The following is a 15,303-nucleotide window of genomic DNA, read 5'->3' on the forward strand; positions in this document are numbered from 1 at the left end:
AAATTGCCTCAACCGTTGCCAACAAGAATTTGGCATCATGTTCGCCGTAATTTATAAACTCCAAGTTCTAATCTCAAGTTTACAAAGCGGAGTAATCTTCAAAGTTATGACGCTCGCGAGCTAAAAATGTCGAAGTCGGAATCAGGAACTTTGAGCAATAATCTTATTACCACTCCTGCAGTAACCTTTCAATTTCCTGCTCATTCTTGTCAAATTGCCTAAACAAGTCAATGTTTTATTCAACGAGAAACTTTGCAGTGCACTTGGTTCAACAGTCATGACGTGGACTGGATTTTCCAAGGGCCTACAATGCTGGTTCTCCTGCTGAATTTGGCCTTCCTGCTGGCCATAATGTGGGTCCTCATAACAAAACTGCGATCTGCCAATACGGTGGAAACCCAACAGTATCATAAAGCGGCCAAAGCCCTCCTCGTACTTATGCCCTTGCTGGGCATCACCTACGTTATCACAATCTACGCCCCAACCCCTGATAAGAAATCGGAAATCATTTTCGAGTGCGTCCGCGCTGTCCTTCTCTCGACACAGGTAAGACTCCCCTAAAGAAGAGAAGTGATAATTGGTGATAACAGAATTAAAAGCCCCGCTTATTTCAGGCCTTTAATTATAGTTTGATCGGAAGTGGCGAAATTTCATTACCAACTAATTACCAACTGGAAAAAAATTAACTCATGTAATTAATTGGCAGCGCCTCAAGCGTCTTATTTTGATGATGCACATGTTGATTTTGCGATCAAACGTATCATTAATTAGTAACTTGTGTCGGGAAAAACTCGCTTGAAGGTGAGATTAGGGCGATTAGCTTTGGACGCTCTAATTCATTATTGAGGGCATTATTGGGCATAGAATATCACATAGACGTGGTTCGTTGCGCGTGAAATTTCAATAACTTGCATTTAAACGGAATGGAGAGCCATTTCCGGGCAATCCGGGTATTATTACTGCAACAACTGGCTCAGTTTTCCTCAAATTCGTCTGATGAATTTTGTCGTGTTGTGAATAAAGCCAGATAATGAAAAATTGCAACCACTTTCCCCTTTCACAATTCTGCTTTATCTCGTCTTTATGGCTGTTGAGACATGGCATAAATATCGCGGCAGGGTTGCCAATTCAAAGTGCTTGGTAAACATCACTATTGTACCAAACACTGATAAAAATAACGTTAATAAAATTAAGCCATTGTTACTTCCTTGTAATATTCCCTAAAATCCACTTAAATCGATTTGTAAACACGTATTATAAATTTTTTCGACGACTGTTTCGACATTCTACCTTTTCTCATTTTCAAAATTCTTCCATATCTTCGTTTAAAAATTTTCCAAATTATTTTCTATTATTGCTTCTGTACTCTTTTGTAGATCCTTCTCTAAAGCCGTTTCTAAATCAGAATTCTGGACGCTTTTTTACATTATTCATTAATTCATCTTTAAATTCTTGTACAAAATTTTCTTCAGATACTTTTTAAAATTATTTTCTGAATTTCTTCAAAAAAAAAAAATACGACCTCAGACAATTTCAGTTACTACGAGGATTTTAACATTAAATAACAAAGAACCAAAAGTAACGCACGAAATATATTTCTTTGTTATGTCATTTTTCAAAAAAATCCTCGAACAGGTCAATTTTATTTTTTTAAATTCTACATTTCCATCATTCGTCTTTGAGTAATGACGTCATTTTTTTTTTAAATGACAACTGACATTTTTGATTAGTGTTTTAAAGTATACATTTTTACCTTTTTGATAAAAATCAAAAAAAGACAAAACAAAATAAACAGTTATAAAAGTTATTGAGAGTTTTATCGTTTTTGTTGATTGGTTTTTTGCTTATTTTTTTGTGTTGAGGTGACATATTAAGTTTCTTTATTGTAATTATACAAAAAAAAATATAAAAAACAATTGCTGCTCACAAAACACGTGCGTTTTGAAATAATTTACTTTACTACACTTTCATGGTGTTTTACCAATTTAATTAAAAACGCGCATTATTTTATAGAATCTCTAACTTATGAGATCACTTATATAACCAAAAAAATCACATTCATAAAGAACTAATTATTTAGGATTCAATTCATTTTAAAAAATCAGAGTTAAATAATAATTAAAAAAATAACAGCTTTACACTTGTTAAAAAAACTAATGTTTTTCAAAAAGATTTTATTTTTGCATTTCAAAGCCAACTAATTAAGCCAAAAAAATATTAAAAATTTATAAGCACAGGCAAAAATTTATACAAAAACTTAAAAATAAAACTGGAATTTTAAAAATAAAATAATTCTTTTAAAAAACCAAAAAAAAACAACAAATAATTGGAATAACAACTTGGTGTTGCCACGTCCCTGTCAAGCGCTAAAATTATTAGAGATTCATCAGAAAATCTGATGGGTCGTAATGTGTGTACTTTTGTGGTCGTTTAAAACGGTTGCAACTTCCGTAACTACACTCAATTTCATCAACAGTTTCCTCTCCAAAGTAAACATTCCGCGTTCAACTCTCTCATTGTTTATTATTTCGAAATTCCGTAGTTCTCTAGCCAGTGGTCTTGTTTTTCCGTCCCTTTCTTTGTCCGCATACAAACCAAATTAAGCATTCAAAACGTTGCGATTCGTACATTATGCAAGTGAACTTTAAGCTTTAGAAAGCAAGTTAGACTGGATATAATTTGTATGAGTGCTTTGTCGGAATCTGTTCTATTACAGAACTCGTTAAGAAACTGCTTACAAATGACATCGAATTATAATCCACTTAACACACCGATGCAATAAAATGCTCCCGCTCGTCTCGTCCAAAGCTCGCGTTTGTTTAATTTTTGGGAGACGAGTCTTTGACCGGATATTGCAAAGGCCTTTCATTATTCTGAAAGAAATCTCCTGTTTGGTGAAACGAGGGACGATTTTCTCCGCTCCACCGACGCTAAAAAGCCGATTTTTTCAAATTTGATTAATACAAAATTACGGCCAAGTTTAATGAAACGCAAACAGCGCGCTAAGGCCAATTCGGAAAGACAACAGTTTAAATTAGCTGGAGAAGAAGCACCGCGGTGTTGACGTGTGGCTGAATCCGGACGTTTTATTCAATTTCCGGGTAAATAAAAAGTATTAAACTTGCAGTTGTCCCGGTTTTATTCACTTCTGCAGCGAGTTCAAAAGGGACTAAACCCTTTTGTTAAAAATCCAGCCCCGAGTTGGAAAAAAATTAGGTAAAAGCTCCGTTATTGAATCAAATATGCCGGAGTAATAAAGACAACTTCTTCCCTTTGTTGGCGCTTGTTAATTTAATGAAGGAAGTAATTCCCCTCGAGCGGAAGCCCGATTTTGTGTTTTTTTCTCAAGCCGCAAATTCGCGTTAAGATGCGAAGATCGCAGCGTTTTCATGATTTAATAGTTGGTGCATTGTGGATGACGCGATTCCAATTTTGCGCAAGAGACCGCTAAATATTCAATAAACTTGTCCCGGCTGTGACAGAAATTTCCGAATTTAAAAATAGAATTAAGTAAGTGAAATATTTAGGAGGAGGCGAGCTTGAGAGCTTAAAACTTTTCGCCCGAAATTTAAGCAAAATAAATCGATGTTTGGCGATTTTTTAATGAGGTCAAACCACTTGAGACGGATTAGCGAATTCGTCTCTAAAGTCTCAGTGTCTCTCTTTAAGCAAATAATTCCGAGTCGTGTTTACTTTGCGTCGTAATTAAATATGCTTTTTTCGCTGAAAAATTGAATACATAATGCTTTTACCTTTCAGCTCGTAATAGAATTTTACATGAAACGTGCCCTTTGTCAGGCACATACGAATTTTTCAATTAGGCTAATGGTTAATTGGAGAGAAAAAAATTCGGTGCGTTGTTGTCGTATTAAAATTTAACGCTGTACATTTGTGACGTCTCAAAGGAAAATATCAGTTGCTTAAATGAATAAATAAAAATTTCATTTAAACTGTACCTTTGAAGGAATCCATCAGAGAGCCTTTCAAAAATTCATAGAGCTTGTTCTGGGAGTTTTTATGAAAAACGCTGCATTGCAAAGACGACGACGTAATTATTACTCTCCGGATGGGATTCGGGATTACTGCACTCTTAAACTTTGCAACTTGATGCAGCTTTTTACAGACACAATGTTACAAAAGGAAATTTCATTTGCGCATTAATAATTGTGTCAAGGAAGACAACGGTAATGAAATTTGAAGCCGTTTCGCAAATAATCTCGCCTGAATTAGATTTTCACAAACTAATAATCATCCGAGACGGATGTTTCACTGCCACTCTCAGTGTTGCCAATATGGCGAATTCTAGGAATATTTCGAGAAATCCGTTTAAAATTACGCGAAAACAGGGTAAATTCTAACACCATGTCAAGAATTTTTAGACAATATTGTTCCAAATATTTAGGATAGTCTGGAAAAAAATTAGTTTTTAGAATCAGCCAACTATTTTGAGTGTTTTGAACTTAATGCTAAAAAATAACGCCAAGGAATAACCTGACAAAATTCTAAAAAAAAAGAAAAATTTAAAAATTTTTAAAAAGTGAATTTGCAGATTATACGTGTTTATAATTTTTCTTAGTAGAGTCTAGAAAAGAATTGTAAAAAGATGGTTCTGTGAAGAAATGTAAAGAAAAGTTCAGGCTTTAGGCTACAAAAGCTTAAAACAATCTTAAGAAAAATCTAGAAAAAAAGTAAAAAAAATCTAGAAGAATGCTGAACGAAACTATCGAAAAATTTTTAAATAACGCAAAGTACAATTTAAGAAAAAAATTGAATTAATAATAAAAAAAATGGAAAAGTGTAGAAAATAATTTTGGGTAGTGTCTATAGATAATAAATATTAATTATAATTACAAACAAAGTAACAAACATCTGAAGAAGAATTTATAACGAAATCTAAAGATAGAAATGTACAGTAATCTAAAAATGAATCAAGACCTCAGATCTAGAAAAGATTTTACAAAAAAAAACAAATAGGAATCTTAAGAAAAATATTAAAAGCACTGAAACAATGCCAAAAAATAATCTGAAAAAATTTTAAACGGAGCCATCAAAAAATTTTGAACAGACGCAAAATAGAATTTAAAGGAGAATTTAGAACGGATTTATAAAACAATCTAAAGAAAAAAGTGTATAAACACTACTAAAAACTAGTAAAAAATTCTAAACGAAACTTTCAAAGAATTTAAAAAAATAGTGTATAATCTAGAAAAAATAAAAAATAAAATAGACTAGTTCGAAGATAAAAAAATACTAACGAATAACAAAAATCACAAAACTATGAATTTTTTGAATTACTTTTAGTTCACTCTAAAAAAAAATCTATTAAAAAATTATATAATTTTTGTTATTAAATTTATAGATTTATAACAATTGCGCATAATAATAAAAAGAAAAAAAAATGATTTTTTACAGACTGTGTAATTATGTGTAAAAATAGTGCAAAGAAAAATGCATTTTAGAATTAGGCAAAATGAAATCTAAAAGGTTTCGAAAATATGTGAAAGAAGTATTTATAAATACAAAGTGTGTTAAAATGATTTTCATTTAGTTGCCTGCAAATTTTTATATAAAATCAAGATTGCCGCTTTATAAAACTAATGACAGGCATTCAGAATCTAATAATGCCATTCTCCATTTATTAAATCTCCAGTTCAAAAAAAGTATCGTTAATAAAAGTGTTTTTGAATGTAAATGTAAAGTTAAATGAAATTTATTCTCAGTTTTTGAATTGTAACTGACAGTTTTGACATGCATTGACAGCGTATTCAATTGAGCAGAGCGGTACACCTTCATAGTTAACTAGATGTAAATCATTTTAGCACACCTTGTGTTACTATCGCAAGTAGAATTGTTATCAGAAACAGCCACATTTAAATTATTAATTATTATTATATTCACAGTGGTTAATTATGTTAGTTGTGGCACCTTTAGCGCCCTTGTTGTCGCAATGATTGCCTTCAGTGGCAACCCCTTGGTCCGACATGCCTCAATCTGCTGTCGCTTCGGCCGCATCATTAATATTACAATAGTTAGTCCTCCCGACCGTTCTAAAACCACTCAATCTCGTCGATTTAGCCATTGAACGAGCATCCACCAATTTGCCAAAGCTATTCGGTTGCAATTACAGGGCTTCACTGTCGCTCTATTCTACTGCTTCTTAAACACGGAGGTGCAGAACACCGTCCGCCACCACTTCGAAACGTGGAAAACACGACGATCTCTGGGCCCATCCAGACTACGTTCGGGGAGTCGCAGCAAGGACTGGTCCCCCAGGTCACGCACGGAGAGTATACGGTGAGGGAAAAAATATTCAATGACTCTTTGGGGACAATCACGTTTGGCTCGATTTGAGTGATCTCAAGTCGGGAGGATCCAAGTCAGCAGTTCTTGTAATAACTCACTTTTGACATTGGCGGTTTTTTGTGAGAGGGTTTATATCGAGAGCTGGTGATGGATCACGTCCGCATGTTCGGCTTTTTATCGCTTATTTGTCTGTCACTGAATAAACAGCGGATGCAAGATCGTCCAAGAGCGATTACAACAATTAAGGCTGGTGTAGTAAATTTTTTTCCAGTTTTCCGAATTTTTTTCTGAATTAAATAAAGCCATGACCGCATTTTAAGTGTTAAAATAATAAAAAATATCACCATTTTTGACTAAACTTTCCGGTTTTTGGCTTATTTTTGCCAAGTTTTTGCCCAAAAGTTGTTAATTTTTCAACTATAAAAAAAAATTATATTCCCCTCAAAGTGTGCTTAAAATTTTTGGTTTATTTTCAACGAAATTTTACATTTCTAGCGAAAAAACGAGTTAAAGCCGAGGTTAAAACGCTTTAAGAGCGCAAAAATTTTCGTTATCGATTTAATTTATTTGATGAATTTTTGATCAGTTTCAGCGGAATCTCACAAAAAGTAGATTTTAGTTCCAAAATATGCTTAAATGCATGAAAAGTAAAATATCACATAATTTTAGGTCAAATGAGTATATGAGTATAATATACACGTACAGTCACCTAAAATGAAAATGACGCGTCCATAAAAAACGTCTAAATGTTACAAAATAAATCAAAATTAAGCTGAAAAATGACAATTAGGTTTTTCAACACGTTTTTGAATATTTTTCCTAAATAAACTGAACCGAAAAATCACCTATAATTGGGTCAAAACTCAAAAATAACATTTTTCTATTTACCCAAAAACGTAATATTTTGCCAAAATTGTCCAAATTTTTTGCTAGGTTTATTTGTTAGACGACAAACTGATTATTAATTAAATTTGCACACAACATATTTATTTTTTGACGCCAACTTATATATAATTGTTTTATTTATCGTTTGTCCCACCCACCATTTCAAAAAAAACATTTTAAAAAATCGTAAACAAAATTGTCGAACTTCTCTCAAATCTAGGTCTGGCGTTATGGACGCGTCATTTTAATTTCAGGTGACTGTACAATACAATAAAAACATGTGTAATGGAAAAAATCGAGATATATAATAATATTAACTGACAAACCCCTGAAATTTTGATACGTGTATTTAAATTATTTTTTTACTCCAAAACCAAGACAAAGATACAAAAATTGTGTACCTTTCGTATACTACAAAAAAATTAATGAAAGTAAATGAAAAAAATGTGGCTTATTCAAAAAAGTTACGAGGTAGTTCTAAAAATCAAAACGCCAGCCTTAAGAAATAATTTTGGATGATCTCCCATCCTTTGTCCCAATTAATCCAATCTGCATGGGCATGTTATTTGTCAGAAACACGGAATGGACGTTGGTAATGCCGGACGATGTCGATGCCGAAGGAAAAGTCTCTCCTCCCGTCAACGGAAGCGTCCGTTAAGATCGTCCATCCCGAGGGCTTTGCACGGAAAACAATTTCATAATAATAATAACGGGACGCTTCTTTTGGAGTTCCTTATTGCCGCTGGTCTAACGTGTGCTTTGGATGGGAGCCGGGATTGTGTTCAAATGTTTCATATTCTCTCAAATTGAATTGGAAAAACATTGCGTAAACGTTGATTTTTACATGTTTTTGTGTTGTGTATTGGCAAGGGAGACGACGTCGGCGAGTCTCACAGGAAAACAGTGGAAAAAATAATAATTTCTTCGATTCATGACAAAATATGGAACATGTTGAATGCGTTTGTTTCATTTATTTTCTTCTTTCTCTTTAAATTAACCAAAGGCCAAGCTAAACTATGTATTTATATTCCGGGGAGGAGGTCCAAAAGTCGGGGTTTGATTTATGGACCATTTTAAACACTCATACAAAGGCGAAATTTATTTTAACTGGTTAAATATTTATTCGGAATGATTGCGTCTGTAATAACACGTAATGTTGGCACTTGGGCACGACGCAAATATTTATTTTCATCAATAAAAAATAGTGAATTATTTAGTTTACTTTTCCTAAACTCACCCTGTATGAAAAAATGTTTTGTTTTGTAAATTAACCACACTCCTTAGAAACAAATTTAATACAAAAATAAAGAACTAATTAATTTTGCGATCTTTGATGTTGCAAACACGCCGTTTAATTTTTTGCCCGACGACGAAACTGAACAATATTTATTTACCCAAAGTTTCGCCTACGACTTGGTGAATATTTAACTCGTCTCCGACATGAGTAGAGAGAACTCGTGGAATCAATAATTAAATTGCAAGTTTCCTCGTCATACTGTTTGAAAAATCTGCTTTTCCCATGCAACATTAATATCTTTCTCCGGCCTTTGGCAGCCCCGGCCCACATTCCTATTAATGTACCTGTATTATCATCACTGTCACTGCATTTAATAAACTTTTAATTTGTCATAATTGGTTTTATTTCTGCATGCCTTCTCCTTTCCAGCTCCGAATAATTCTCGTTTTTAGGTGAATGCATGGCATGTCGGACGCAACTACGTTTCTTTATTGTCCAGTCAGATAAGGCTTTGAACCAAAATGTCGAGGAAAAACTTGCATTTTTTCATATAAGTTACTGTAAAGTATGTAAAACTAGCTTTACCCACAAAAAATACGAGAATGTAAACGCAAAATTTATCCAGTTATCTTTATCCAATTTGCCAGTTTTTGTAAATTTTTCGCATTTTCAAAACCAAAAACGGCCTTCGGATTCGGATTCAGCAGAAAATTTTACACAAGAACCAAGTGTTTATGATGATATTTTAAAATTGAACACGTTATCTGTTAATTTGAATACTATCAAAAAACTCAAGAACTTTTTTTTATTTGTTTCAAGCTTTTATTTTGCAAAAATTCTTTGACTAACCGTTTTAACTCCTTCACAGTAACTTAATCAAAAATGCAAGTTTGCCCCAACACTTTGCTTCGAAAACTTCTTTCACTGGCCTAAAGTGCGAGCACTCGTCGTCGTTCTTTGCATGGCAAAGTGTATTGATTTGACCTGCAATCATGTTCGATACAGACTGTACAGTCAGCCGACGTACCACAAAAGGGAGTCGTGCACTTCCGAAGTGACCATCACGACGTTGGTCACCGTCAACGGGGGCACCAGGCCCTCCTCCAACGGCAGCGCGCAGAGCAGGAGCCCCTTCCTGCACCCTCCAAGACCCAGCTATGGCGGAGGCAACGTTTAGGCTGTTTTTTTGTGATTTTTTCAAAGACTTATTACTGAGTTGTGAACAGGGTCGCTGTAGCACTTTTATTCTAATTATATTAAATATTTTTGTTCGGTGTTGGGGTAGTTTTATTTCAGGTGACGGATGCGAGATATGCATATTCATCGAATTTATATTCCGCGTCGTTTATATGCACATTTTAAAACAATTTATTGTAATTTCAACATGAGGATGAGGACGGACGAGCAACGGTCAAGGTTCATTAAAGCAAAAAAAGACACAAATTGAAAAAGTCAATGTTATTTTTACACAGTAATGGATTATCGTAGTTGGTGGTAGATTAAATTTGATTTATTATCTATTATGTCAATATAAACAATTTATAATGTCAATAATAATATCATATTTTTGAATTACTAGTTCATTCATCATTTATTTGAATTTCAAGACGTATTTAATTAAAAAACAGTTAAAATAGAAAACAATATTTAGGACTTTTTGCGACGATTATACAGGGTGAGTCTACCAAAAGTACATTTTTTCTGTATCACTAAAACTAATAATAAGACAGAAACTAGCGTTACTAAATTTTTTCAGTATTTTTCTACATTGACTTATAATAAAAATAAATTAAGTATAATAAATCTAGTGTCCCTGAAAAAACTCTAATTCAAACTCTCAAAACTCAAATAAATGTTGAAAAGTTACAAAATATTATTTTTGACACTAAAACGTCAAAGAAACAAATCGATTTTTAAAATAAAATAAAGTCAAAATAGTCCACAAAAAAAAGAATGATTCCATAAAGGGTGCACTTGCGTAATGTTGGTTGCATACCAGTTCAATTTTTTTAAGAAATTTCAATTTCAGAAGAAACGTGCTAAACACCACAGTACTAAAGTCACCACAGGTATGAAAAATTTAACTTCTGTGCCTGCTTGCTACTATTTTCAAAAAAATATCCATTTTAAGTGACTTTAGAAACCTACATAAAAACTAAAAAACCACTTTTGTTCAATTAATTCCAAATAAATCGGTAAAAACTCTGTAACAAATTTCTCCGTTTTCTCATTTTTTTTTCAAAAAGAGTAAAATCCTCACTTGCCAACTCAATTTCAAAGTCACAAGCCGCTTTCAACAGAAAATCTCACAATTTGGAAACACCATTTCAAACAAATTCCCAAAAAATATTATTTTCGAAAGAAAAATCCGAAAAAACAAAGGCACTGTTGCTGTGATGACGCAATTAATCACCTCATTCATTCCACCAATCAGAAGCCGCAAAAAATCACCTCATTAGTTCAGCACCAATCAGAAATCGACAAATTATTCGAAACAAAACCAAGGGCCTTTAAACTAAATAAAAGACAATAAAACAATTCACTAAACGGCGTTGAAAACCTGATTTGGACCATTTCTAGGGGTCGGTAAATACAGTGCTAAAAAGAGACAGACAGCGTCCTCTAAATGGGGAAAACTCGTTCCCTCTTTTTCTATCAGTTTACCAAACCCTGCGATTGCTAAGGTCAATGAACTATTGCAACAAATTAGTCGCAGAATTTGATTAAAATTCGCCAGAAATGACTTTTCATTGACAATAAAACGAACAATCGGGTCTTAAGCCACACTAAACTAATGAAAACGCAGTAGGTACTCACCGGAAAAAATCAAGCAGCAGCCAGAACTAGACCTCGGAAAGTTAAAGTTTATCACACTTGTGCACAAAAACTGAAAAATAGTCAAGTTTCTTGTAGCAAACACCACTTTTAACCACTTTTTCACACTTTTTTTCGCTTGATCGAAACGCACCACCATCTTACAATCGCGCGCCAATTGTTTCAACTGCCAACCCCTTAACAAAAAACCCCAAATTTCAAATTAGTGTTTTTTGCATTTTTTAATCAATAATTAATTTTTGCAAAATAAAAAACCTGCACAACAAACAATTTATTTGTCGATTAGTTAATGTTTACGTCCGAACAATTGAACGAAATAATAATTTTTCCATTTCATGGCAAAACTTTGTCCAGATCGCTTCGAATAAATAAATTTCTCCCGGCGCATCCACCATATCGCCTTTAAACGAGAAAAGTTATTCGCTAGACACGATATCGTCGACCTTTCTCCATCAATACTTGTATCTTGAATAAAAGTCAAATTTTCCACAACAATAACAACACGGCCCTCGGCCTGCGCCCCTCATTACCATAAATTAATTATTCATGAATTTTTGTCGTCTTGAAACTAATCTCAAGTGTAACAATAAATCCGTCAGCTAAATTAGGGGCGAATTAATGACCATTGTATTAATTAATTGAGGAGTTTGAAGAGTGCCTCCGGCCACGAGCGGCCAAGTTTGGATTTATGATCGTAATTTCAGCCACGAATTATTGTTGTAGACTACAAGCACAAAGCCGTGTTTACAAGAGTTGAGAAGCTTGATTTATGGCCGGATAATATTTTAATCGAAGGCGAGTTTAAATAAATTGAGGGGCTATTGAACGGAAAATTCCTCATTGAAGCGTAATTGGACGTTAATCCGGTGGGATCGTGACAGGTCGTGACCGAACTGGTAATTAACTTATAACTAAATTGCAACGGTTTAGTTAAACTTTGCCCCACAAAAATTAATTAAACCGACTGGCTATATAATTTTCATGAGGCACTAAATTTAAATATTTGTAGTAAAGTCGCGTCGTCAAACATGGATAATATAATCAATCGTTAAATGGTTTTATGATCCAAAAAAACATAAAAAGAAAATTGAAGTTCGCGCCAAGGCCGGGCATACAACCGAATTATTTTTAAATAAAACACACAACCATTTTGCACCACATTTTATTAAATAATCTTGGATACATTAATTTACGTTTTGGGCGTGGAAATAATGCATAATAATTTTTTCGTTCTACAATAATTCAAATTCGGTCCAACGCACTTTACAACGCTACGATTATAACCTCAAAAATGTTCCGCCAGTTTTTGAGCCAAAACTCAGGTTTGTGGGCTTGGTTTTGCCAAATTGGGGTACTAATGATTGATTTTAGTGTTTTCGCGCTCTGTGGTACGTTATGTGCCCCAAATTCGGACGCAATCGACCACCGATGAGCCCCTTTTCGACATGGAGAACCCCTTTGAGAAGGAGAGACAGCAGTGCCTCCTCTGCCGCCACAAAATTATTCCTAATTACAAGAACGTGAAGTTATTGTCGCAATTCCAGTCACCATACACTGGACGTGTTTATGGGAAACACATAACTGGGCTTTGTGATACGCAACAAAAGTTGGTTGAAGCGGAAATAATCAAGGCCCAAAATGCTGGTCTCATGGCCACGTATTTGAAGGAACCGTGCTATTTGAAGGACCCGAAGTTGTTTGATGCCGACAATCCAATCAGGCCACACAGGTTTTAAATAGGTTTAATATTTATCTGTGTATTTATTTAAGTAATAGTTGTTTTTATATGTAATAAAGACATTCTCTAACTTTAGCAAGTTTTTTCATTTCCTCTTCCGGTCTTAAAATCCCTCATTAATTGTTATCAAAATATATACATTCAATAAGTACAAGGTGTTTAAAGATGATTTTACGCCTGTAAAATGCAACCAGCAACACATATTACATATTGTATTTTTTTTTCAAGTATAGTACAGCTTTAAACTAAGTCACCATCCTCTGATAACGTAATTAAATTCGGCTCTACGTTCAAACTCATGAGCAACGTTGCCATGTCTGTTATGCCGTAGGGCTGCAAGGCCAAAAGGTCATTTAAGGCAGACATACAGCCGGCTTTCCATAAAGCCGTCAGCTTTTCCAATTCTTTGAGATTGTTTTTCTTCTTAAAAATTTCAGCACGTTTTAGCTCATCTATAAGCTGTTCTTTATCTTTAATAATTTTTTCCAAGTTTTCGAAATCGTCACTGTTTGAGTTGTTCTCTTTCAGTGGTGTGTATTGTTTCTTGGAAATGCTTTGTCTCTTCTTTCCTATAGGTGTGAGTGTAGGAGATGGAGTTTTACCCGGTGTCTTGGGCATATTCTAACCTAAAAAAGGAAAACATTGCGCAAAAAACATAGAAATTAATATAACGCACACCACATTAGGAAAAAACAGTGATAATGTTTAAATAATTTAAAATAATAAAACTAAAATCAACCTTTTTAGAACAAACAAAAAATGGCGGCAGTCGGAAAATGTGGCGCCATCAACCGGTAACATTTGGCATAACGGCGGTAAATTTAAATTAAAGTTTTTCAAACTTGTGCCAAGTCTTTTGCGGTCTCGTATTTTTATTATTTATGTTAACCAAATAAATTACTATCGTCAATGAGTCGTTTAATAAATAAAACACTTCGTTTATAGAAAAAAGAATTTATTAAATTCTACATCATGAATTATTACAAATAGTTTTAACCCAAATTAATGCTACTGTACAGGAATCGACGTGACGTCAAACAGATCACTAATGCCCTCTTCTTCTAACAAACCGAACGCGTAATCTTGGTTATAACCCAAGGGGCTCAAATCAATCAGTGGGTACAACCCTGAAAAAAAATTACCAACACGGGAGAATAATTATTGGGGGAATCACCTTTTTCAGCCAGTAAATCCTCACAATCGTTGCTCTCCTTGCCAATATCACTAGAAATTTTCCTGAAAAGTATTTCAGCCGCAATCAAGTCACCATGAACGTCCTCATCATAGTGGCTTTTCTTGCTCTCTGGCTCCTCACTTTCCGTCTTAACACTGGCCTTGGGCCGTTTCCTCGGAACCCGAATTTCGGGCTCCGGGGCTAGACTTAAAATGTTTGCGATAATTGGGCTTCCCTTGGACTGGACTTTGAGAAAATTGGCATTGTTTGCATTTTTTTGGTAACCAATCGTGGTGACATCAGTGGGCGCATTTAGCAAAATAACCGTCTCATCTTCCATGAAAACCTTGGACAGGTCCTCATTGTTCACGTACAGGTAGCGCTTGGTTTGGATGTCTTCGGTCGTGTTCCTTATGCTTTGCTCAATCCACAGCTTGTGTTTGTCCAGCTCTTGCTCAAACTCGTCAAGTTTTGCAAGTTCTTTCTTCAAATTGGTCACTTTCAAGGCGAACTCTTGCGTGTTGCAGCCCGGGAGCGCGTCCTTGTACGTGTAGGGCCTCACAAGCACAAAAATAACGCAACAGAACACACACAAGGGACAGAAACTTACTTCCACTGAATACTGTTTTTGCTCTTCTTTTCGATCAGACCGATGCCTTCGAGGACGTTGGTTATGTCGTAAATGCGCCGCTTTTGCCGCACGGCGAGTAAATCAGCCGCCTGGCCACAAAAAACTTGCAAAAAAACCTAGTCAAGCGACTCAAACTTACCACTTTCAGGTCCAAAACACCACCGGTTGATTTTTGTAACAAGTTTACAAACTTGGTGGTGAGTAAACCGAGGGATTTCTCGAATCTGCTTTGCTGGTTTTCGCCCATTTTGGGGCACACATTACTTACAAAACGTTGGGAATTGAAATGGGTCAAAAAATTCAACCATAACCCAGTGCAAATAACGCCAAGTGCGCGGCCGTGTGTGCACAAGGCCGATTTTATTGACGTGAACTACTAACGGACGCTATTCAACCAAATTAATTAATAAAAATGTGGCACTTTCTCTACGATGAGGTCAAATAAATATAGTAATTAATTAATAAAGCGCCCAGATCACAGATTAATCTTGACTAGGTGT

General features: G+C 34.6%; 3 protein-coding genes and 1 non-coding gene across 10 annotated transcripts in view; 2 read left to right on the forward strand and 2 right to left on the reverse strand.

Moving 5' to 3' along the window:
• Positions 1-9,701, forward strand: part of LOC659812 (diuretic hormone receptor-like) — a 43,562-nt gene extending 33,861 nt beyond the window's left edge. For 3 of the 6 annotated variants that reach the window (XM_008200125.3, XM_015983451.2, XM_008200126.3), the window contains exons 8-10: positions 259-546; positions 6,128-6,294; positions 9,431-9,701. In XM_008200125.3, coding sequence (XP_008198347.1) covers positions 259-546; positions 6,128-6,294; positions 9,431-9,602 — 627 coding nt within the window. In that variant the 3' untranslated portion in view covers positions 9,603-9,701. Of the gene's footprint in view, positions 1-258; positions 547-6,127; positions 6,295-7,761; positions 8,821-8,877 lie in introns of those variants that run through there. The other 3 variants (XM_008200129.3, XM_064360049.1, NM_001174077.1) reach the window with 3 other exon arrangements.
• Positions 9,702-12,442: 2,741 nt separating this feature from the next.
• On the forward strand, positions 12,443-13,073 carry mRpS18C (mitochondrial ribosomal protein S18C). The gene is made up of 2 exons (XM_966210.4): positions 12,443-12,582; positions 12,632-13,073. Exons 1-2 carry the CDS (start codon positions 12,552-12,554, stop codon positions 12,994-12,996), a joined length of 396 nt encoding a protein of 131 aa, XP_971303.1. The 5' UTR covers positions 12,443-12,551; the 3' UTR covers positions 12,997-13,073.
• On the reverse strand, positions 13,002-13,824 carry LOC103314354 (hypothetical protein). Of its 2 annotated transcripts, XR_010333247.1 has the most exons (3): positions 13,675-13,807; positions 13,151-13,624; positions 13,002-13,100 (listed from the first exon to the last, which is right to left on the reverse strand). It is a non-coding gene; the product is annotated as a hypothetical protein (transcript). The 2 variants fall into 2 exon arrangements; XR_010333246.1 differs by lacking the exon at positions 13,002-13,100 and having other exon boundaries at positions 13,194-13,624; positions 13,675-13,824.
• A 112-nt stretch (positions 13,825-13,936) lies between these two features.
• On the reverse strand, positions 13,937-15,245 carry LOC660070 (transcription factor E2F5). The gene is made up of 4 exons (XM_008200189.3): positions 14,943-15,245; positions 14,783-14,892; positions 14,173-14,729; positions 13,937-14,125 (listed from the first exon to the last, which is right to left on the reverse strand). Exons 1-4 carry the CDS (start codon positions 15,048-15,050, stop codon positions 14,007-14,009), a joined length of 894 nt encoding a protein of 297 aa, XP_008198411.1. The 5' UTR covers positions 15,051-15,245; the 3' UTR covers positions 13,937-14,006.
• Between the last annotated feature and the right edge of the window lie 58 nt (positions 15,246-15,303).

The sequence above is a fragment of the Tribolium castaneum genome, chromosome 2, assembly GCF_031307605.1.
Source record: "Tribolium castaneum strain GA2 chromosome 2, icTriCast1.1, whole genome shotgun sequence".
NCBI classification, from domain to species: Eukaryota; Metazoa; Arthropoda; class Insecta; order Coleoptera; family Tenebrionidae; genus Tribolium; species Tribolium castaneum.